The 23,053-nt window shown below is 42.1% G+C and overlaps 1 protein-coding gene and 1 pseudogene across 1 annotated transcript in view; both read left to right on the top strand.

The window, feature by feature from the left end:
• Nucleotides 1–23,053, top strand: part of LOC139415960 (N-terminal EF-hand calcium-binding protein 2-like) — a 124,635-nt gene that overhangs the window by 96,095 nt on the left and 5,487 nt on the right. The window contains exons 9-11 of the mRNA XM_071164161.1: nt 2,131–2,187; nt 18,387–18,499; nt 21,634–21,711. Of these exons, the coding sequence (XP_071020262.1) occupies nt 2,131–2,187; nt 18,387–18,499; nt 21,634–21,711 (248 nt within the window). The remainder of the gene's footprint in view (nt 1–2,130; nt 2,188–18,386; nt 18,500–21,633; nt 21,712–23,053) is intronic.
• Nucleotides 16,779–17,829, top strand: LOC139415952 (homeobox protein CDX-1-like; annotated as a pseudogene).

The following is a 23,053-nucleotide window of genomic DNA, read 5'->3' as shown; positions in this document are numbered from 1 at the left end:
AGTCATCATGCACCATTATGCACTCAGTATGACATTTGTGGGAAAGATTCTGCTATACAATACAGTGTTTCACTCCACTCCCACCGGAAAGCAGAGAGTAACTTCAGAAACACCACAGAATGTGACATTTTCTCAGTTTTCAATAGTTGTGGTCCTTATGCGGCCTGCTGTAGACTTCAGAATAATAGGACACAGAGTGACTGCATTGCTCATGCCATTGTTACTTGACTCAGTTGATCCAGCCCATGTTCTCCTATCAGTACTTTGGATTGGATTTAAGACTGGGAGATGGGAAATATAGCTCTCCAATACAGTGGTGCCTTTTCTGGGCTTTACATCTCTGATTAAGATCTCTGTGATTACTTGTTTGAGCTCTTGTTCGCTAATGTCAACACATGCCATATTAAATGTAGTGTCTACACATGCAATTTTATCTTAAAGGCCCTTCCACATTATCCTTTGCGATAACTACTCTCTGCAGTGTAACATTTTCCTCTACAGTTATATGAGTATATTAGCTTGCTAAACGATATAGCATGTCACATTATTCAAGCCTTTCTCTCATTACAGCGACAATCCATTATAGGGGCGGGGGTGTAGTTTGACGGTTTGAAGGGAACTCCATTGTTAACTGTAATAAATGGGTCATAAAGCAGCAATAAAAGTATAATTCATGACTACCTTAGTTACTGCAGTTTGTATTCACTTCCTAACCAGATGAATATATTGCTCATGGTTTATGAGCAATATAGTGATTATGTGTTTATGTATTCCAGGAGTGTATTGTTGAATTTCTTGATATTTTTCTCAATTCTGTCATCTGACACATGTATATTATAAAATATATATATATAACAGTACCAGTCAAAAGTTTGGACACACCTACTCATTCAAGTATTTTTCTTTATTTTTACTATTTTCTACAATGTAGAATAATAGTGAAGACATCAATGAAATAACACATATGGAATACATAGTAACCAAAAAAGTATTAAACAAATCAAAATATATTTTAGATTCTTCAAAGTAGCCAAGTTTGCCTTGATGACAGCTTTGCACACTCTTGGCATTCTCTCAACCAGCTTCATCTGGAATGATTTTCCAACAGTCTTGAAGGAGTTCCCACATATGCTGAGCACTTGTTGGCTGCTTTTCCTTCACTCTGCGGTCCAACTCATCCCAAACCATCTCAAATGGGTTGAAGTTGGGTGATTGTGGAGTCCAGGTCATCTGATGCAGCACTCCATCACTCTCCTTCTTGGTCAAATAGCTCTTACACAGCCTGGAGGTGTGTTGGGTCATTGTCCTGTTGAAAAACTAATTATAGTCCCAATAAGCACAAACCTGATGGGATGGTGTATAGCTGCAGAATGCTGTGGTAGACATGCTGGTTAAGTGTTCCTTGAAATCTAAATAAATCACTGACAGTGTCACCAGCAAAGCACCCCCACACCATCACACCTCCTCCTCCATGCTTCACGGTGGGAACCACACAAGCAGACATCATCCGTTCACCTACTCTGCGTCTCACAAAGACACAGCAGTTGGAACCCAAAATCTCACATTTGCACTCATCAGACCAAAGGACAGATTTCCACTGCTCTCATGTCCATTGCTCGTGTTTCTTGGCCCAAGGAAGTCTCTTCTTATTATTGGTGTCCTTTAGTAGTGGTTTCTTTGTAGTAATTCGACCAAGAAGGCCTGATTCGCGCAGTCTCTTCTGACCAGTTCTTGCCATAATAAGGACTTTTAACAAGGCACACCTTCTAATTTAAATGCATTCCAGGTGACTACCTCATGAAGCTGGTTGAGAGAATTCCAAGAATGTTTCCAAGTGGTCATCAATGCAACTGGTGGCTACTGTGAAGATTCTAGAGAGAGAGAGACGGGGTCAGTCATCAGAACAGTATGAAAGCAAGTCTTCAGTCTGTTGTGACAGTCTAGAGAGGAAATCACTGGATGAAAATAAAAAATGTTTCTGTACAGTTGCTAATAAGAAATGTGAGGTGAAAAACCTGCCCAACTGGGTTTATGCAGTGCAGAGTAGGGTTCCTCTGTTCCCCTGTTCCAGTGCTGCTTAGGGTTAACGCTAATGCAATTGTGGTTCTTGTGTTTTGGTTCTTATTGCAGACAGTTTGGTTTGACCTGCATCAGAGGCTAACAGACACTGATGGCACAGCCAGCGCAGTAAGTAGCATCTTTATGCCTGAGAGCCTAGTAGGGGAGCACTGTACAGCAGTGACACTGTGGAGGACTCGCTGCTCCATCCCTCTCTACTCCTCACAACCCCCCATAGACACATCTCCATTCTGAATTTTCCCGCATGCACAGGGAATCATTGGCATCTCATATCCAACTCCTCTCCAGCAGAAAGCAGCCAACAAGGTTATCTCAAATTTATTTCCCATTTCAATCATGTCTAAAAGTTGCTTTTCGTCTCCATGCATGAAGAGCATGAGTGCATGTCATTTAATTTTTGCTATCAATGTACCGTAGTCAGATTCAGTGCTTCAGTTCAAAATATGTATTTTAAGTGTCTCCCATGGGGGGGGTTCTTTTACACTGCAACCTTAGGGCAAGCACACAGTCTGTTCATATTGTTGGAATGGCCTTATGCTTCCATATAAACAATTGCTAAACAATCTGGACTGTTTCCTGCAGTATAGCTAACTTCTTTATATCAAATAAAATACTTCACCAAAATCGAAGACTCAAATGTTTATTTACAGTTTGTGTAGTCTGCGACAAGCATACTCTCCAAATGCCAAATGGTATTTTGCTCTTATGACCCTTTCATAATTTTTCTTTGATTAAAGAGGCCAAAGTTTCTCCATCTGGTTATTGAAATAGATTCTCTTAATATATATATTTATAAATCTCTCCCTCAGCAGCATGCCTGTATGAGATGTGGAGGCAGTGGCCTGTAGAGCTGACAGTATGAGTAAGATGGAGAGATGGCAGTTCACACAGGGACAATCATAGGTCTGATGGCTCTGATGAAAAATACATGGTCTGGTTTGTCTAACTGAGCATCAGTGCAGCTCCCCGGCCTCCGCTCGCTCCTAGGGTCCTACTGAAGCAGTGCACTGGCAGCTCCTGCTCTGATTCTGAACCAAGACACCCGTAACCTACCTCCGAATGTCTTCTGCCTTATTGATGCTTGAGGGATCAGAGCAAATTTAATTATTCCTTTTCACCCATTAATCTTGTTAGCGTCTAGAGCCATCATTTGCACTGACAAACAGGATTAGAGCAGGCTTCACCTGTCAGCTGGACGGTCTGATTGGTGTGGGGCTGCATCTGCGCCCGTGCACCCAAAGCTCAATAGGGGCACATTGGTAGCCCAATGGGTATTCTTAAAGTGGGAGAGAAGACTGAACCTTTTGACCCACCGTACTCTCAGCAGGATTTCTCTTAGTGCTGTGAACATTACTGAAAGTGAGCCATCAGCTCAGCATACGATCAAGAATAGAAAGATAGTGCCGAGAGTATTGTTTTTTACAAAAGCATGTACAGCGGAGGTGCTGGAGTTCGCCATCCACATTTGAAATTCGTTTTTGCATGGCATTTTGATACTGATATGGTACCATTACTGTATGTGTATTATGCAATGTTTCTTAATGCAAATCCATCCCCTGCAAAAACGGAATCATTCCAGTAACTTCCCCCTCCTCTCCAGCACCCAGGTCACATATATATGAGACTGGGGTCTGATTATTACCTCTTTGACATGCCTTAGTCCCTATTTAATAAAATGCTAGCTTCCAACTTACTGTGCTACAGCTAATGATGCTCTGGCCTAGTTTTCTTGCTGTTTTCTGAATGAGACAAACATTCCCATTTTACAAATGGATTGCCTGCTTGAGAAACTGCTAGGTATTATACATGTTATCCTAGAGTGGGTGGCAATGTGGTAAAACATTGATTGACATAAAATGAGGGGGTGCATGCCCTCAAGTAGCACTCGGTAACGCATACAGCAACCTCATTACTTACGGGTTTATCTGATTTTACAGAGAGGAAAACCAAGGCCAGCCTATAGCCTAACCTGACAGAACAGAGCACACTTATTTTTTCGTTCCATTACCCAGTTCAGTGATATAATGTACCTGGGACAGACCAGTGCTGCAGACCAGAGTTATCTGACCTGACTTTAGCCAGCACAATGGACATTGTGTGTAGCACCACTGTTACTTCTGACAGACCTATTTAATCTTGAGTGCAGCAGGGTAAAAAACGTTTTCATCCACTCTCCAGTTGTTTGGTCTAGAATGTGAAACTCAACAGCAATGTGGTGAGGGATCGGAGCATTGGAGGGAGTGAGCTGTAGTTATTGCTCACTGTGGGAGTGACCAGTGCTCATACACTATCTCCATCTGGAGAGAGTCAGAATGAATGCTTCGTTGCTCTCGTGTATTGTCAGAAGTTTAAGGGTTTAGAATGCTGTTTCACAGTTGTTAATAGTCTCCTAGACCACACACAATGTTATTTCTGATTGGCAGACCTGAATATAAATCATGGCCCTTGTCGATATAACCACTGTGCCGTGAGGGATGGAGAGAAAGACACAGGGAGAGAGAGAAAGAGACAGTGAGAGAGAGAGAGTCCTTGGAGAAAGCTCTCCTTGCTCATTTGGAGTGTAGTATGGTGGGAAGGGATATACCACTGCAGGAAGGGAATCGTCCCTCTAGGCACTGTATGGTTCCTTTATCAACACTCCAAGACAGAGCCCTTTAATCTGGTTTTAAGAAAAGCTGAATAAAAAATATATGCAAATGTGTGTGAATAAATTAAGGAATGATTTACTGAGCTGGATTACAGTGAGGGATATCGATAAGGGAGCAAGGCTAGCTGAGAAAGGGGAGATGGAGGCCTGAAAAGGGGTGGGGGGGTATTCCCCAGATTCCATGGTAACGGTGTAATTTTGTAAATTCCCTCTGAGTTCTCCCCCTACCCCATAATATTCCATACCCTATGGATGACACATTCCAATACATACACTACCGTTCAAAAGTTTGTGGTCACTTAGAAATGTCCTGTTTTTGAAAGAAAATAAATTAAAAAAATTGTCCATTAAAATAACATCATGTTGATCAGAAATACAGTGTAGACATTGTTAATGTTGTAAATGACTATTGTAGCAGATTCTTTTATGGAATATAGGCGTACAGAGGCCCATTATCAGCAACCATCACTCCTATGTTCTAATGGCACTTTGTGTTAGCTAATCCAAGTTTATAATTTTAAAAGGCTAATTGGTCATTAGAAAATAATTTTGTATAATTATGTTAGCACAGCTGAAAACTGTTGTGGTGATTAAAAGAAGCAATAAAACTGGCCTTCTTTAGACTAGTTGAGTATCTGGAGCATCAGCATTTGTGGGTTTGATTACAGGCTCAAAATGGCCAGAAAGAAAGAACTTCCTTCTGAAACTCGTCAGTCTATTCTTGTTCTGAGAAATGAAAGCTATTCCATGCAAGAAATTGCCAAGAAACTGAAGATCTCGTACAACGCTGTGTACTACTCCCTTCACAGAACAGTGCAAACTGTCTCTAACCAGAATAGAAAGTGGAGTGGGAGACTCCGGTGCACAACTGAGCGAGAGGACAAGTACATTAGAGGGTCTAGTTTGAGAAACAGACGCTTCACAAGTCCTCAACTGGCAGCTTCATTAAATAGTACCCGCAAAACACCAGTCTCAACGTCAACAGTGAAGATGCGACTCCAGGATGCTGGCCTTCAAACAGGATTCATGTTTAGGAATATTTGTTTTATTCTGTACAGGCTTCCTTCTTTTCACTCTGTCATTTAGGTTAGTATTGTGCAGTAGCTACAACGTTGTTGATAGAGACTCAGTTTTCTATCACAGCCATTAAACTCTGTAACTGTTTCAACGTCACCATTGACCTCATGGAGAAATCCCTGAGCGGTTTCCTTCCTCTCCAGCAACTGAATTAGGAAGGACGCCGGTATCTTTGTAGTGACTGGGTGTATTGACACACCATCCAAAGTGACAGTAATAACATCATCATGCTCAAACGGATATTAAGTGTCTGCTTTTTACATTTTTACCCATCTACCAATAGGTGCCCTTCTTTGCGAGGCATTGGAAAATCTTCCTGGTCTTTGTAGTTCAATCTGTGTTTGAAATTCACTGCTCGACTGAGGGACCTTGCAGATAATTATGTGTGGCGTACAGAGATTAGTTAGTCATTAACAAATCATGTTAAACACGATTATTGCTGTTCGTGCAACTTATTATGTGATTTGTTAAGCACATTTTAGGCTTGCCATAACAAAGAGGTGTGAATACTGTCTTAAGGCCCTTTATATTGAATGTATTTATTGACCGTTAGAATGCATTGGCTCAGAACAGGATTTCTAGATGCCCAGCTTTTCTTGTGTTAATAACCTACATGACCAAAAGTATGTGGACATCTGCTCGTCGAACATCTCATTCCAAAATCATGGGCATTAATATGGAGTTGGTCACCCTTTGCTGCTATAACAGCTTCCACTCTTCTGGGAAGGCTTTCCACTAGATCATGGAACATTGCTGCGGGGACTTGCTTCCATTCAGCCACAAGAGCATAAGTGAGGTCAGGCACTGATGTTGGGCGATTAGGCCTGGCTCTCAGTCGGCGTTCCAATTTATCCCAAAGGTGTTCGATTGGGTTGAAGTCAGGGCTCTGTGCAGGCCAGACAAGTTCTTCCACACTGATCTTGACAAGCCATTTCTGTATGGACCTCGCTTTGTATACAGGGTGCATTGTCATGTTGAAACAAGAAAAGGCATTCTCCAAACTGTTGCCACAAAGTTATCAGCACAGAATCATCTAGAATGTAATTGTATGCTGTAGCGTTAAGATATTCCTTCAATGGAACTAAGGGGCATAGCCCGAACCATGAAAAACAGCCCCAGACCATTATTCCTCCTCAACCTAACTTTACAGTTGGCACTATGCATTGGGGCAAGTAGCATTCTTCTGGCATCCACCAAACCCAGATTTGTCCATCAGACTACCAGATGTTGTAGCGTGATGGCATTGCACATGGTGATCTTAGGCTTGTGTGCGGCTGCTCGGTCATGGAAACCCATTTCATGAAGCTCTCGACGAACAGTTCTTGTGCTGACATTTCTTCCAGAGGCAGTTTGTAACTCGGTAATGAGTGTTGGAACCGGGAACAAAAGTTTCACTTCTCAAAGACGTTTCCACTTCTCAGTAACAGCACTTACAGTTGACAGGAGCAGCTCTAGCAAGGCAGAAATTTGATGAACTGACTTGTTGGACAGGTCCTATGACGGTGCCATGTTGAAAGTCAATGAGCTCTTCAGCAAGACCATTCTACTGCCGAAGTTTGTCTTTGGAGATTATAGGGCTGTGTGCTCAATTTATACACTTGTCAGCAACGGGTGTGTCTGAAATAGCCGAATCCACTAATTTGAAGGGGTGTCCACATACCTTTGCATATACAGTACCAGTCAAAAGTTTGGACACACCTACTCATTCCAGGGTTTTTCTTTTGTTTTTATTATTGTAGAATAATAGTGAAGACATCAGAACCATGAAATAACACATATGGAATCGTGTAGTAACTAAAAAAGTTTTAAACAATCAAAATATATTTTAGATTTTAGATTCTTCAAAGTAGCCACCCTTTGCCTTGATGACATTGTACTGCTGAAAAACAAATGGTAGTCCCACTAAGCGCAAAACAGATGGGATGGTGTATCGCTGCAGAATTCTGTGGTAGCTATGCTGGTTAAGTGGGCCTTGAATTCTAAATAAATCACAGACAGTGTCACCAGCAAAGCACATACCACACCATCACACCTCCTCCATGCTTCACGGTAGGAACCACACATGCGGAGATCATCCGTTCACCTACTTTGCGTCTCACAAAGACACGGCGGTTGGAACCCAAAATCTCAAATTTGGTTCATCAGACCTAAGGACAAATTTCCACCGCTCTAATGTCCATTGCTTGTGTTTCGTGGCCCAACAAGTCTCTTCTTCTTATTGTTGTCTTTTAGTAAATCAACTCAAATCAATTATTTGTCACATACACATGGTTAGCAGATGTTATTGCGAGTGTAGCGAAATGCTTGTGCTTCTAGTTCCAACAGTGCAGCAATATCTAACAATTCCACAATAAATACCTAATACACACATATCTAAATAAGAACTGGAATAAGAATATATAAATATATGGATGAGCAATGTCAGTGCGGCATAGGCTAAGATGTAATAGATAGTATAGAATGCAGTATATACATATGAGATGAGTAATGCAAGATATGTAAACATTACTAAAGTGACTAGTGTTCCATTTATTAAAGTCGCCAATGGTTACAAGTCTGTATGTAGCCAGCAGCCTCTCTGTGCTAGTGATGGCTTTGAGTCTGATGGCCTTGAGATAGAAGCTGTTTTTCAGTCTCTCAGTCCCAGCTTTGATGCACCTGTACTGACCTCGCCTTCTGGATGGTAGCGGAGTGAACAGGCAGTGGCTCGGGTGGTTGTTGTCCTTGATTATACTTTTGGCCTTCCTGTGACATCGGGTGATGTAGGTGTCTTGGAGAGCTGGTAGTTTGCCCCTGGTGATGTGTTGTGCACATCTCACCACCCTCTGGAGAGCCTTGAGGTTGTGGGGGGTGCAGTTGCCGTACCAGGTGGTGATATAGCCCAACCGGATGCTCTCAATTGTGCATCTGTAAAAGTTTGAGAGTTTTAGGTGACAAGCCAAATTTCTTCAGCCTCCTGATGTTGAAGAGGCGCTATTGCGCCTTCTTCACCACACTGTCTGTGTGGGTGGACCATTTCAGTTTGTCAGTGATATGCACACCGAGGAACTTAAAACTTCCCACCTTCTCCGCTGCTGACCTGTCTGTGGACAATGGGGTGCTCCCTCTGCTGGTTCCTGAAGTGCACAATCATCTCCTTTGTTTTGTTGAGTGAGAGGTTATTTTCCTGACACCACATTCCGAGAGCCATCACCTCCTCCCTGTAGGCTGTCTCGTCATTGTTGGTAATCAAGCCTACTACCGTTGTGTTGTCTGCTAACTTGATGATTGAGTTGGAGGCGTGCATGGCCACGCAGTCATGGGTGAACAGGGAGTACAGGAGGGGGCTGAGCATGCACCCTTGTGGGGCCCCAGTGTTGAGGATCAGCGAAGTGGAGATGTTGTTTCCTACATTCACCCACTGGGGGCAGCCCGTCAGGAAGTCCAGGACCCAGTTGCACAGGGCGGGGTTCAGACCCAGAGCCTCAAGCTTAATGATGAGCTTGGATGGTACTATGGTGTTGAATGCTGAGCTATAGTCAATGAACAGCATTCTAACATAGGTATTCCTCTTGTCCAGATGGGATAGGGCCGTGTGCAGTGTGATGGCGATTGCATCGTCTGTGGACCTGTTGGGGCCGTAAGCAAATTGAAGTTTGTCTAGGGTGACAGGTAAGGTGAAGGTGATATGATCCTTGACTAGTCTCTCAAAGCACTTTATGATGACAGAAGTAAGTTCTATGGGGCGATAGTAATTTAGTTCAGTTACCTTTGCATTCTTGGGTACAAGAACAAAGGTGGCCATCTTGAAGCAGACTGAGATAGCGAGAGATTGAATATGTCCGTAAACACACCAGCCAGCTGGCCTGCGCATGCTCTGAGGACACAACTAGGAATGCCGTTTGGGCCAACAGCCTTGCGAGGGTTAACGCGTTTAAATGTCTTACTCATGTCGGCCACAGGGAAGGAGAACCCACAGACCTTAGTAGCGGGCCGCGTCGGTGGCACTGTATTATCCTCAAAGCGGGCATTTTGCTTATTTGATTACCTTGCTGAGGGAATGACTACACTGTTTGTATTCTGCCATATTCCAAGTCGCCTTGCCATGGTTGAATGCGGTGGTAATCGCTTTCAGTTTTGGCGAATGCTGCTATCTATTCACGGTTTCTGGTTAGGGTAGGTTTTAAGTCACAGTGGGTACAACATCTGCTATACACTTCCTTATTAACTCACTCACCCGAATCAGCGTATACGTCAATATCATTCTCTGAGGACACCCGGTTCCTATCCCAGTCCGCATGATCAAAACAATCTTGAAGCGTGGATTCCAATTGGTCAGAACTGTGTTGAATAGTCCTTAGCATGGGTACTTCCTGTTTGCGTTTCTGCCTATAGGAAGGGAGGAGTCAAATGGAGTTGTGGTAAGATTAGCCAAAAAGAGGGTGGGGGATGGCCTTGTATACATTGCGGAAGTTAGAGTAACAATGGTCCAGTGTTTCTCCAGCGCTACAGTCAATATGCTGGTAGAATTTAGATAGCCTTTTCCTTAAATTTGCTTTGTTAAAAACCCCAGCTACAATAATTGCAGCCTCAGGATACAGTTGAAGTCGGAAGTTTACATGCACCTTAGCCAAATACATTTAAACTCAGTTTTTCACAATAGCTGACATTTAATCCTAGTAAAATGCTCTGTTTTAGGTCAATTCAGATCACCACTTCATTTTAAGAATGTGAAATGTCAGAATAATAGTAGAGAGAATGATTTATTTCAGCTTTTATTTCTTTCATCACATTCCGAGTGGGTCAAATGTTGACATATACTCAATTACTATTTGGTAGCATTGCCTTTAAATTGTTTAACTTGGGTCAAACGTTTCGGGTAGCCTTTTGGCCCATTCCTCCTGACAGAGCTGGTGTAACTGAATCAGGATTGTAGGCCTCCTTGCTTGCACACACTTTTTCAGTTCTGCCCACACATTTTCTATAGGATTGAGGTCAGGACTTTGTGATGACCACTCCAATACCTTGACTTTGTTGTCCTTAAGCCATTTTGCCACAAATTTGGAAGTATGCTTGGGGTTATTGTCCATTTGGAAGTCCCATTTGCGACCAAGCTTTAAGTTCCTGATTGATGTCTTGAGATGTTGCTTCAATATATCCACTTAATTTTCCCTACTCATAATGCCATCTATTTTGTGAAGTGCACCAGTCCCTCCTGCAGCAAAGCACCCCCACAACATGATGCTGCCAACCCCGTGCTTCACGGTTGGGATGGTGTTCTTCGCATTGCAAGCCTCACCATTTTTCCTCCAAACATAACTAGGGTCATTATGGCCAAACAGTTCTATTTTTGTTTCATCAGACCAGAGGACATTTCTCCAAAAAGTATGATCTTTGTCCCCATGTGCAGTTGCAAACCGTAGTCTGGCTTTTTTATGGCGGTTTTGGAGCAGTGGCTTATTCCTTGCTGAGCGGCCTTTCAGGTTATGTCGATATAGGACTCGTTTTACTTTGGATATAGATACTTTTTGTTTCCTCCAGCATCTTCACAGGGTCCTCTGCTGTTGTTCTGGGATTGATTTGCACTTTTCGCACCAAAGTACATTCATCTCTAAGAGACAGAACGTGTCTACTTCCTGAGCAGTATGACGGCTGCGTGGTCCCATGGTGTTTATACTTGCATACTATTGTTTGTACAGATGACCGTGGTACCTTCAGGCATTTGGAAATTGCTCCCAAGGATGAACCAGACTTGTGGAGGTCTACAATTCCTTTCCTGAGGTGTTGGCTGATTTATTTAGATTTTCCCATGATGTCAAGCAAAGAGGCACTGAGTTTGAAGGTAGGCTTTGCAATACATCCACAGGTACACCTCCAACTGACTCAAATTATGTCAATTAGCCTATCAGAAGCTTCTAAAGCCATAACATCATTTTCTGGAATTTTCCAAGCTGTTTAAAGGCACAGTCATCTTAGTGTATGTAAACTTCTGACCCACTGGAATTGTGATACAGTGTATTATAAGTGAAATAATCTGTCTGTAAACAATTGTTGGGAAAATTACTTGTGTCATGCACGAAGTAGATGTCCTAACCGACTTGCCAAAACTATATAGTTTGTTAACAAGAAATTTGTGGAGTGGTTGAAAAACAAGTTTTAATGACTCCAACCTAAGTGGCAGATAGCCTAGTTGTTGGGCCAGTAACTGAAAGATTGCTAGATCGAATCCCTTAGCTGACAAGGTCAAGCTCTGTCATTCTGCCCCTGAACAAGTCACTGTTCCTAGGCCCTTATTGTAAATAAGAATTTGTTCATAACTGACTTGCCTAGTTACAGTGCCTTGCGAAAGTATTCGGCCCCCTTGAACTTTGCGACCTTTTGCCACATTTCAGGCTTCAAACATAAAGATATAAAACTGTATTTTTTTGTGAAGAATCAACAACAAGTGGGACACAATCATGAAGTGGAACGACATTTATTGGATATTTCAAACTTTTTTAACAAATCAAAAACTGAAAAATTGGGCGTGCAAAATTATTCAGCCCCCTTAAGTTAATACTTTGTAGCGCCACCTTTTGCTGCGATTACAGCTGTAAGTCGCTTGGGGTATGTCTCTATCAGTTTTGCACATCGAGAGACTGAACATTTTTCCCATTCCTCCTTGCAAAACAGCTCGAGCTCAGTGAGGTTGGATGGAGAGCATTTGTGAACAGCAGTTTTCAGTTCTTTTCACAGATTCTCAATTGAATTCAGGTCTGGACTTTGACTTGGCCATTCTAACACCCGGATATGTTTATTTTTGAACCATTCCATTGTAGATTTTGCTTTATGTTTTGGATCATTGTCTTGTTGGAAGACAAATCTCCGTCCCAGTCTCAGGTCTTTTGCAGACTCCATCAGGTTTTCTTCCAGAATGGTCCTGTATTTGGCTCCATCCATCTTCCCATCAATTTTAACCATCTTCCCTGTCCCTGCTGAAGAAAAGCAGGCCCAAACCATGATGCTGCCACCACCATGTTTGACAGTGAGGATGGTGTGTTCAGGGTGATGAGCTGTGTTGCTTTTACGGCAAACATAACGTTTTGCATTGTTGCCAAAAAGTTCAATTTTGGTTTCATCTGACCAGAGCACCTTCTTCCACATGTTTGGTGTGTCTCCCAGGTGGCTTGTGGCAAACTTTAAACAACACTTTTTATGGATATCTTTAAGAAATGGCTTTTTCCTTGCCACTCTTCCATAAAGGCCAGATTTGTGCAATATACGACTGATTGTTGTCCTATGGACAGAGTCTCCCACCTCAGCTGTAGATCTCTGCAGTTCATCCAGAGTGATCATGGGCCTCTTGGCTGCATCTCTGATCAGTCTTCTCCTTGTATGAGCTGAAAGTTTAGAGGGACGGCCAGGTCTTGGTAGATTTGCAGTGGTCTGATACTCCTTCCATTTCAATATTATCGCTTGCACAGTGCTCCTTGGGATGTTTAAAGCTTGGGAAATCTTTTTGTATCCAAATCCGGCTTTAAACTTCTTCACAACAGTATCTTGGACCTGCCTGGTGTGTTCCTTGTTCTTCATGATGCTCTCTGCGCTTTTAACGGACCTCTGAGACTATCACAGTGCAGGTGCATTTATACGGAGACTTGATTACACACAGGTGGATTGTATTTATCATCATTAGTCATTTAGGTCAACATTGGATCATTCAGAGATCCTCACTGAACTTCTGGAGAGAGTTTGCTGCACTGAAAGTAAAGGGACTGAATAATTTTGCACGCCCAATTTTTCAGTTTTTGATTTGTTAAAAAAGTTTGAAATATCCAATAAATGTTGTTCCACTTCATGATTGTGTCCCACTTGTTGTTGATTCTTCACAAAAAAATACAGTTTTATATCTTTATGTTTGAAGCCTGAAATGTGGCAAAAGGTCGCAAAGTTCAAGGGGGCCGAATACTTTCGCAAGGCACTGTAAATAAAGGTAAAATTACAAATTAAAAAACTTCCGACTTCAACTGTTTATGGTTTCCAGTTTGCATAAAGTCCAGTGAAGGTCCTTGGGGGCTGTCTTGGTATCGGCTTGTGGGGCGAAATACATGGCTGTGACAATAAACTAATAGAATTGTCTTGGGAGATAATATGGTCGGCATTTGATTGTGAGGAATTGTAGGTCAGGTGTTGTTACAATAACACCATGAGTCGTTAATCATGAAACATACACCCATGCCCTTCTTCTTATCAGGAAGATTTTTATTCCTGTCAGTGCGATGTACTGAGAATCCCGGTGGCTGTACCGACTCCGACAGCATATCCTGAGAAAGCCATGTTTCCGTGAAACAGAGTATGTTACAATCCCTGATGTCTCTCTGGAAAGCAACCCTTGCCCTGATTTCGTCAACTTTGTTATCTAAGGACTGGACATTAGCGAGTAATATACTCGGAAGCAACGTCTGACTAGAAGACCGAAACGACTCCCTCTCCTCCAGCGGCGTTGTTTTAGGTCGGCCTCTGGAATCAGTTCAAATGCCCTGGTGGTGCGAACAAGACTCCTCTTTGAGGAATTGTAGGTCAGTCCTATTCCTGGTCGTAGTGCTGGTAAGTTGACGCCACTCTGCTATCCAATAGATCTTCCCGGTTGTATGTAATAACACAAGATTGTCTGGGCTAACAATGTAAAAAATATAAAAAATACTGCAAAGTTTCCTAAGGACTAGAAGCGAGGCAGCCCTCTCTGTCTGCGCTATTTTCATTAAGTAGTAGTTTCTTTGCAGCAATTCGACCATCAAGGCCTGATTCACGCAGTTTCATCTGAACAGTTGATGTTGAGATGTGTCTGTTACTTAAACTCTGTGAAGCATTTATTTGGGCTGCATTTTCTGAGGCTGGTAACTCTAATGAACTTATCTTCTGCAGCAGAGGTGACTCTGGGTCTTCCTTTCCTTTAGCGAACCTCATGAGAGCCAAATTCATCATAGCGCTTGATGGTTTTTGCAACTGCACTTGAAGAAACGTTCAAAGTTTTCCGTATTAACTGACCTTCATTACCTAAAGTAATGATATGGACTGTCGTTTCTCTTTGCTTATTTGAGCTGTTCATGACAAAATATGGACTGGGTCTTTTACTAAATAGGGCTTTCTTCTGTATACCACCCCTTCCTTGTCACACCTCAACTTATTTCAAAAGGAAATAATTTCCACAAATTAACTTTTAACAAGGTGTAACAGTATAACTTTAGTCCGTCCCCTCGCCCATACCCGGGCTCGAACCAGGGACCCTCTGCACACAACAACTGACACCCACGAAGCATCGTTACCCATCGCTCCACAAAAGCTGCGGCCTTTGCAGAGCAAGGGGAACCACTACTTCAAGGTCTAAAAAGCGAGTGACGTCACCGATTGAAATGCTATTAGCGTGCACCACTGCTAACTAGCTTGCCATTTCACATCCGTTACAAAGGCACACCTGAACCTCTTTATCCTACCCCCTCCTTTTTCGAACATTCTGTTAAAAATCGCGCAACATTTCAGCGTCCTGCTACTCATGCCAGGAATATAGTATATGCATATGATTAGTATGTGTGGATAGAAAACACTCTGAAGTTTCTAAAACTGGTTAAATCACGGCTGTGACTATAACAGAGCGTGTGTTTCATCGAAAGCGCAAGAAAAACTGGTCACTGAAATCTGAAAAAAGTATCCATGCGCCCCTTTCATGGATTATTTAAAGGAAACCAAATTTAATATGGAGACGGATGCAATTCCTAAAGCTTCCACACGATGTCATTTTCATTGACAAAAATCCTTTGAGACATTACCAATAGATCCGTGATTCCATCCAGCCTACCTCAATCGATTTTGGAAGATTGAAAAATGGACGCTGTTTTCTTGTGTAGCTGCTATTGAATACAGATCGCCCAGTGATCAATTTGATCGCTTATTAACGTTTACAAATACCTAAAGTTGGGTTATAAAAGTAGGTTGAAGTGTTTTGTCAAAGAATATAGGCAACTTATATAATTTTTAAACATGACGTTGCGTGTTGGAATAGAGCTTTTTTCGTGATGCAGACAGGCTATACAAATGGATATTTTGGGCATTCATGGACGGATTTAATCGGGAAAAAGACCAATTTGTGATGTTTATGGGACATATAGGAGTGCCAACAAAGAATATCATCAAAGGTAATGAATGTTTTATATTTTATTTCTGCGTTTTTGTGTGGCGCCGGCTACGCTAATTATTTTGTTTACGTCGCCTTCAGGCATTTTGGGGTGTTGCATGCTATCAGATAATAGCTTCTCATGCTTTCGCCGAAAAGCATTTTAAAAATCTGACTCGTTGGCTAGATTCACAACGAGTGTAGCTTTAATTCAATACCCTGCATGTGTATTTTAATGAACGTTTGAGTTTTAACGAGTACATTTAGCATTTAGCGTAGCGCATTTGCATTTCCAGGTGCCTACTTGAGACGTCTGCGTCTCAAGTAGGAGCAAGAAATTAATTGAAATGCATTCCAGGTGACTACCTCATGAAGCTGGTTGAGAGAATGCCAAGAGTGTGCAAAGCTGTCATCAATGCAAAGGGTGGCTACTTTGAAGAATCTCAAATCTAAAATAGATATACTTTTTTGGTTACTACATGATTCCATATGGGTTATTTCGTCTTTTTGATGTCTTCACTATTATTCTACAATGTAGAAAATAATCCAAATAAAGAAAAAACAAAACTTTTGACTGGTACTGTATATAAATATATACATTGGAAATTATGCAGACAATTACATTGATAGAAGCCACAATCTATTTACAATATTAAAGCTGATCCACCCACTAGTTGTTTAAAAAAAAAAAAAAAAAAAGTGGGGTAAGGTGCGTCAACAGGTGCGTCAACAGGTGCGTCGTAGGTTACAGGAGGTCAAGTCGCATAGATAGATTTCTAGGAATTTCTAATGAATTGGTGTTATAATGTTTTTGATTACCATGCGCAGAGGAGTTCATTCATTGAGATGTACGTGAGTTACTTGCTGAATAAAGACACAGGAAAGTACTCAAATTCTGTGACACACCCGACTCAAACGCTGAACAGTCAGAACTTAATGCAATATACAGATTTCAGTGGTTATCATGACGTCACATGCATCAATGACCCGCATTCCCAGACGACAGGGAAGTGGGGAAATCCACTTACTTCGCATATCCACGGGAGAAGTGGTCACCGTGTGGTTCCCCAGATCTGACATCCATCCTGCCTCCGGGGCCGGGAGCTCTTCCATCACTCAACTCACCTGCTGGGCAGTACTCAGAGAGAAGAAACTTGTACGACTGAATCAGACACAATGTACATTCATCCAGTACAGGAGGGAAGACGCCCAGCAAGGAAAGTAAAGTGTGGTGTACACAGACCAGCAGTGCCTAGAGCTAGAGAAGGAGTGGCAGTACAGCCGCTACATCACCATCAGGAGGAAGACAGAGCTGGCCCTGGGCCTCAGCCTCTCAGAGAGACAGGTAGAGATCTGGTTCCAGAACAGCCGCTACATCACCATCAGGAGGAAGACAGAGCTGGCCCTGGGCCTCAGCCTCTCAGAGAGACAGGTACAGATCTGGTTCCAGAACAGCCGCTACATCACCATCAGGAGGAAGACAGAGCTGGCCCTGGGCCTCAGCCTCTCAGAGAGACAGGTACAGATCTGGTTCCAGAACAGCCGCTACATCACAATCAGGAGGAAGACAGAGCTGGCCCTGGGCCTCAGCCTCTCAGAGAGACAGGTACAGATCTGGTTCCAGAACAGCCGCTACATCACCACCAGGAGGAAGATAGAGCTGGCCCTGGGCCTCAGCCTCTCAGAGAGACAGGTACAGATCTGGTTCCAGAACAGGTGAGCCAAGGAGAGGAAGATTACCAAGAAGATCCAGCTGTACCAGCAGGCCTCTAAGACCTCAACCACCCTGACCCTTACCCTATCCAGCCTTGCTGACCCCGGAAATGACTCCATGGCAACCAGCTTCAACAGCAGCAGCTTGTTGTCAGAGACAATATCAATCAAAGAGGAGTACTGAGTTCCTTTACTGTGGACAAACTGTACAACACTTGAATACCCGTATTAAACTGCTGATCCCATAAATAAAAACAACCAAATATTACTGGCAAAGTACGTACACTTTTCATCAATAAATTAGCTATCAGCAAAGCCGGATATTAGACAACCCTCCCCTATTTTGGACCCCCCTCACCCCAGTAAATTATGAACTGTCCCTAGAGATAACACATTAAACCTGAAGATAGCACAAACATTATGCAAATTAGTTTTGTTTATACAGTAAGAGAGGGGTATGACAATAATCAGTTCTCTTTCATATGCCTAAGCTCTTTCCTAATGCTGATATTCAGTGGGAATATCCTACTTGATATTGCTGGATTAGCCTTAACCATTACTTTCTATTGACAACTGACCTGGCAAAAATGGTAATCTGCAATACCATGGTTATATGGCACACTGCAAGCACACCGTAGAGCATTCCCATCACACGATATAATGGATTTTGTTACCTCTCTCTGTTTTTATCTACCTCTTTTTCTAAACCCCTCTCTCTTCCTTTGTCTTTCTCTTTCCCAGTCCCTGTACCTGATTCGTCAGGAGATGGCGGTATCCCAGAAGCAGCTGGGAGAGTTCTGCGAGGCCCTGAAGCAGTACCTGAAGAATGTCTCTGCCCAAAGAGACTGCTTCCAGTGGGTCCACCTATTTCCCTTTATCTGTCATTGTCAATCTTTCATAATAGTGGCCTTTTGTCTGCTGTGTGTGTTTTATTTATGGCTGATCTATTCCCAACCTGACTGGTTATTTGTGGAACCCTGCTCAAGTACTTTAGCAATCCTCAATACACAATTTAATATGCGAGACTGATTCTTGACTCCAGTGACTTCTGCACTGACACATTTCTCTATTAACACGATTGTGTCATGCCTTTACAAATCCTCATATTCATCTCTGGAGTGATGGGCTGTGCCTTCATAATGCTTGTTTTGTCACAATGCTCAGCAAGGTACTAAACCCATCCCCCGGTATAATGGCAGGAAGCTCAGGGGAGAGAACATGAATAGATATGAGGAAATAAAGAGGACAAATAAGTCAACATTACAGTGACCTTGGTTGAGGGAGATAGGGAGAGACAGAGAGCCTCTGAGTGCTGGTGTGTGCAGGTTAGTAATGGTTGAGAATCCATCTGACAGAGAAAGGATGTGCTGCATGTGGACTGAAGAGGCAATCAGACCTGGGAAAGGTGTCTGGCCGCTGAATAAACCTGTTAGACACGCTGTTCTCCTCTGCCTCGCCACAACCATCATCAACCAGGAGGAATCTCCATGTGACAAGGGACCATGGAGTGGAAAATAGGGTTGAGCAGATTAGAGAAAGCTGGGTTTAGTTGGACAGAGCCTCTGATCTTTTGCTCTGAGGTAGCCTACTACAAAACCTCCAAGTACACTAGAGCACTGCTGTCATAGCGAGGATATTTCTTTATCAATAACTGCTTTGCAGAGAAGATGACATGTATAGTTGAAGTCAGAAGTTCACATACACTTAGGTTGTCATTAAAACTAGTTGTTCAACCACTCCACACATTTCTTGTTAACAAACTATAGTTTTGGCAAGTCGGTTAGGATATCTACTTTGTGCATGACACAAGTAATTTCTCCATCAATTGTTTACAGACCAATTATTTCACTTATAATTCACTGTATCACAATTCCAGTGGGTCAGAAGTTTACATACAATAAGTTGACTGTGCCTTTAAACAGCTTGGAAAATTCCAGAAAATTATGTCATGGCTTTAGAAGCTTCTGATAGGCTAATTGACATAATTTGTGTCAGTTGGAGGTGTACCTGTGGATGTATCGCAAGGCCTACCTTCAAACTCAGTGCCTCTTTGCTTGACGTCATGGGAAAATCAAATGAAATCAGCCAAGACCTCAGGAAAAGAATTGTAGACCTCCACAAGTCTGGTTCATCCTTGGGAGCAATTTCCAAATGCCTGAAGGTACCCCGTTCATCTGTACAAACAATAATACCTTAAGTATAAACACCATGGGACCACGCAGCCGTCATACCGCTCAGGAAGGAGACTCATTCTGTCTCCTAGAGATGAATGTACTTTGGTGCAAAAAGTGCAAATCAATCCCAGAACAACAGTAAAGGACCTTGTGAAGATGCTGGAGGAAACAGGTACAAAAGTACCTCGACATAACCTGAAAGGCCGCTCAGCAAGGAAGCCACTGCTCCAAAACCGCCATAAAAAAGCCAGACTACGGTTTGCTACTGCACATATGGGGACAAAGATCATACTTTTTGGAGAAATGTCCTCTGCTTTAATGAAACAAAAATAGAACTGTTTGGCCATAATGACCATCGTTATGTTTGGAGGAAAAAGGGGGAGGCTTGCAAGCCGAAGAACACATCCCAACCGTGAAGCACGGGGTTGGCAGCATCATGCTTTGCTGCATAAGGGACTGGAGCTCTTAACAAAATAGATGGCATCATGAGTAATGAAAATTATGTGGATATATTGAAGCAAAATCTCAAGACATCAGGAACTTAAAGCTTGGTCGCAAATGGGCTGAAATAAATCATTTTCTCTACTATTATTCTGACATTTCACATTCTTAAAATAAAGTGGTGGTCCTAACAGACCTAAGACAGGGAATTTTTATGAGGATTAAATGTCAGGAATTGTGAAAAACTGAGTTTAAATGTATTTGGCTAAGGTGTATGTAAACTTCCGACTTCAAATGTACAAATGTATCTTATTTCCTATCATGCAAATCAATGTAGCAGCAGATTCTTAGGCCGTGTAAGACTCAGTTCAAAAGGACTAGTTCCTCTACAGTTCGTTTCAGAGCGACTCCCTGGAGCCAAGTCCAGGAAATGGGCCGCATGTTGTCAGTAGCGTTTTGTAATCTCATCATAATGCACGTAGGGACGGTGAATAATTTATCACTGAGGAATTGGGCTCTGAGTCTGTACTGCTTCTACTGCTGCTGCTGAATAGGCTATTTTCTTGTCTCTTTTCTAGTCTCACTCACACCACCACAATCTAGGTCTGACCCTTTGTTTTCCTCCCTCTCATCTCTTTACTCTTGGTTCCTATAAGTGCTTATATATGGTACTAATACATCCTGTCAAACTCCATAAGAAAATGTCCTCCTTTTTAGTCATTTAACTCACAGTCTCAGATACACACAAACGCTGGCAAAGTTATGGGAAGGAAGCACACAAATGAATGCACAGACTCACAGTCAATCAACCTCCCACAGTCCACAGCTTTCTTTTAGATGGACACACACTGACTTGGACATAATGTTTCTTTGGTTTGATTAATGTGATTGTTGAGCCTTGCACAGCATCTGCCCGTCAAATGAAACAATGTAGTGGTCTAATATAGATGTTACCTCCAACAGAGAGCTGCTAGCCATAATGGAAGCATTCAGCGGGTCAATAAGACATGTCAGGAGTCTCTCCAGTGGAGTTGTGAGCTCCACTGTGATGGAAGCCATTATAAAACCCAGCTCATACAGTAGAACTGTTCTACTGCACTAAACCCGAGGCACAACTCATCCATCTGAACCACTACTGCCCTCCAGTGGAAGATAATGGGTGGGAAGTGAGTGGAGCTGAAGTCAAGTGACTATGGGTGTCTACTGCTATGGTTTATGTGGTGTGAAAGTGTTTCTTTGCTTAACTACCACACATAACTACTACCACATATGCTTATTGGCAATTAGGATATTTCATAGTTCTCCAATGTCCACTGCCCATTATTGACTTTCCAATGTCTTACTCTCTTTCTTTTTATTCCTTTCTTTCTCAGTGTGACTGCAGTGCGGCTGCCAGATGGACTCTCCTTCGTGGTGTATGAGTTCTGGGATGGAGAGGAGGAGTGGAAAAAGTAAGACCTAGATATGTGTCAGATTTGACCTCGTTCCTCTCTCTCCCACATCTCCTGAACCCTGACTCATTGGTGTTTTTATAATCCCATAGGTCCAATTCCCAGAAAATATGGAATCAATAATGCACAATAATTTGATATATTTGTATCATTATCTACATCCGATCCGAATTAGTGAATAACTATTTTGTATGCACGGTTCTTTTATGAGATACAGTCTCTAGTGAAAGAGACTTACAGTCTTCCCATTTTTCTGCTTTAAAACTTAATCTCAAAAGGGATAAAAAAATAAAATACAAAAATTCTACCGATCTACATAACCTACTACACACTTTCAAAGTTAAAGAAAAAGTATTAAACATTTTCCAAAGGAATAAATATAACAAAACAAAGACGTTTTGATTGTGTATGTCTTCACACCCCAGAGTTAATATTTTGGCCAACTTTTTTTGATTTGACCAACTTTGCACAACTCTTAGGTCAACATTTATCCACTGTTTTTGTCAAAATTGCTCAAGCTCATTGATGGATGATGGATATTCAAACCTTGTCTCTGGATAAAAATAAATATCAAAGGAGCAAAGGCCAGATTAAAAGGTTAGAGGAAACCCTGCCTCAGACTTCTAGATACCTAACCCCTGGGATAGTTTTATTTTTTAGCGTGACAATTACACACATTTTAATGCCAAAGACACACTGGAATGGCTTTCCAATAGGTGTTGTGTGTTCCTGAATGGTCCAGTCTCATTCCAGAGACAAGGTTTGAATATTTCTATCCACCAACGACTTCCAACCAAATTTACTGAGCTTGAACAATTTTGACAAAAACAATAGACATACACTGAGTGTACAAAACATTATGAACACCGCCCTTTCCTTGACATAGACTGACCAGGTGAATCCAGGTGAAATCTACATTATGGTCCCTTATTAATGTCAGTTGTTTAATCCACTTCAAATAAGTGTAGATGAAGGGGAGGAGACAGGTTAAAAAAAGATTTTTAAGCCTTGAGACAATTGAGACATGGATTGTGTACGTGTGCCATTCAGAGGGTGAATGGTCAGGACAAAAGATTTAAGTACCTTTGAACAGGGTATGGTAGCCTGGCACACCGGTTTGCGTCAAGAACTGCAACGCTGCTGGGTTTTTCACGCTCAACAGTTTCCCATGTGTATCAGGAATTGTCCACCACCCAAAGTTGGTAGAATCTTATTCAAAATGTTTCGCAGCTGTAATGGCTGCCAAAGGTGCTTCCACCAAGTATTAACTCTGGGGTGTGAAGACATATGCAATCAAGACATCCTTTAAAAAAATATGTAAATCATTCATTTGGAAAATATC

This window comes from Oncorhynchus clarkii, chromosome 1, assembly GCF_045791955.1.
Source record: "Oncorhynchus clarkii lewisi isolate Uvic-CL-2024 chromosome 1, UVic_Ocla_1.0, whole genome shotgun sequence".
In the NCBI taxonomy this organism is placed as follows: Eukaryota; Metazoa; Chordata; class Actinopteri; order Salmoniformes; family Salmonidae; genus Oncorhynchus; species Oncorhynchus clarkii.
This window is presented reverse-complemented; position numbering and strand designations above follow the sequence as displayed.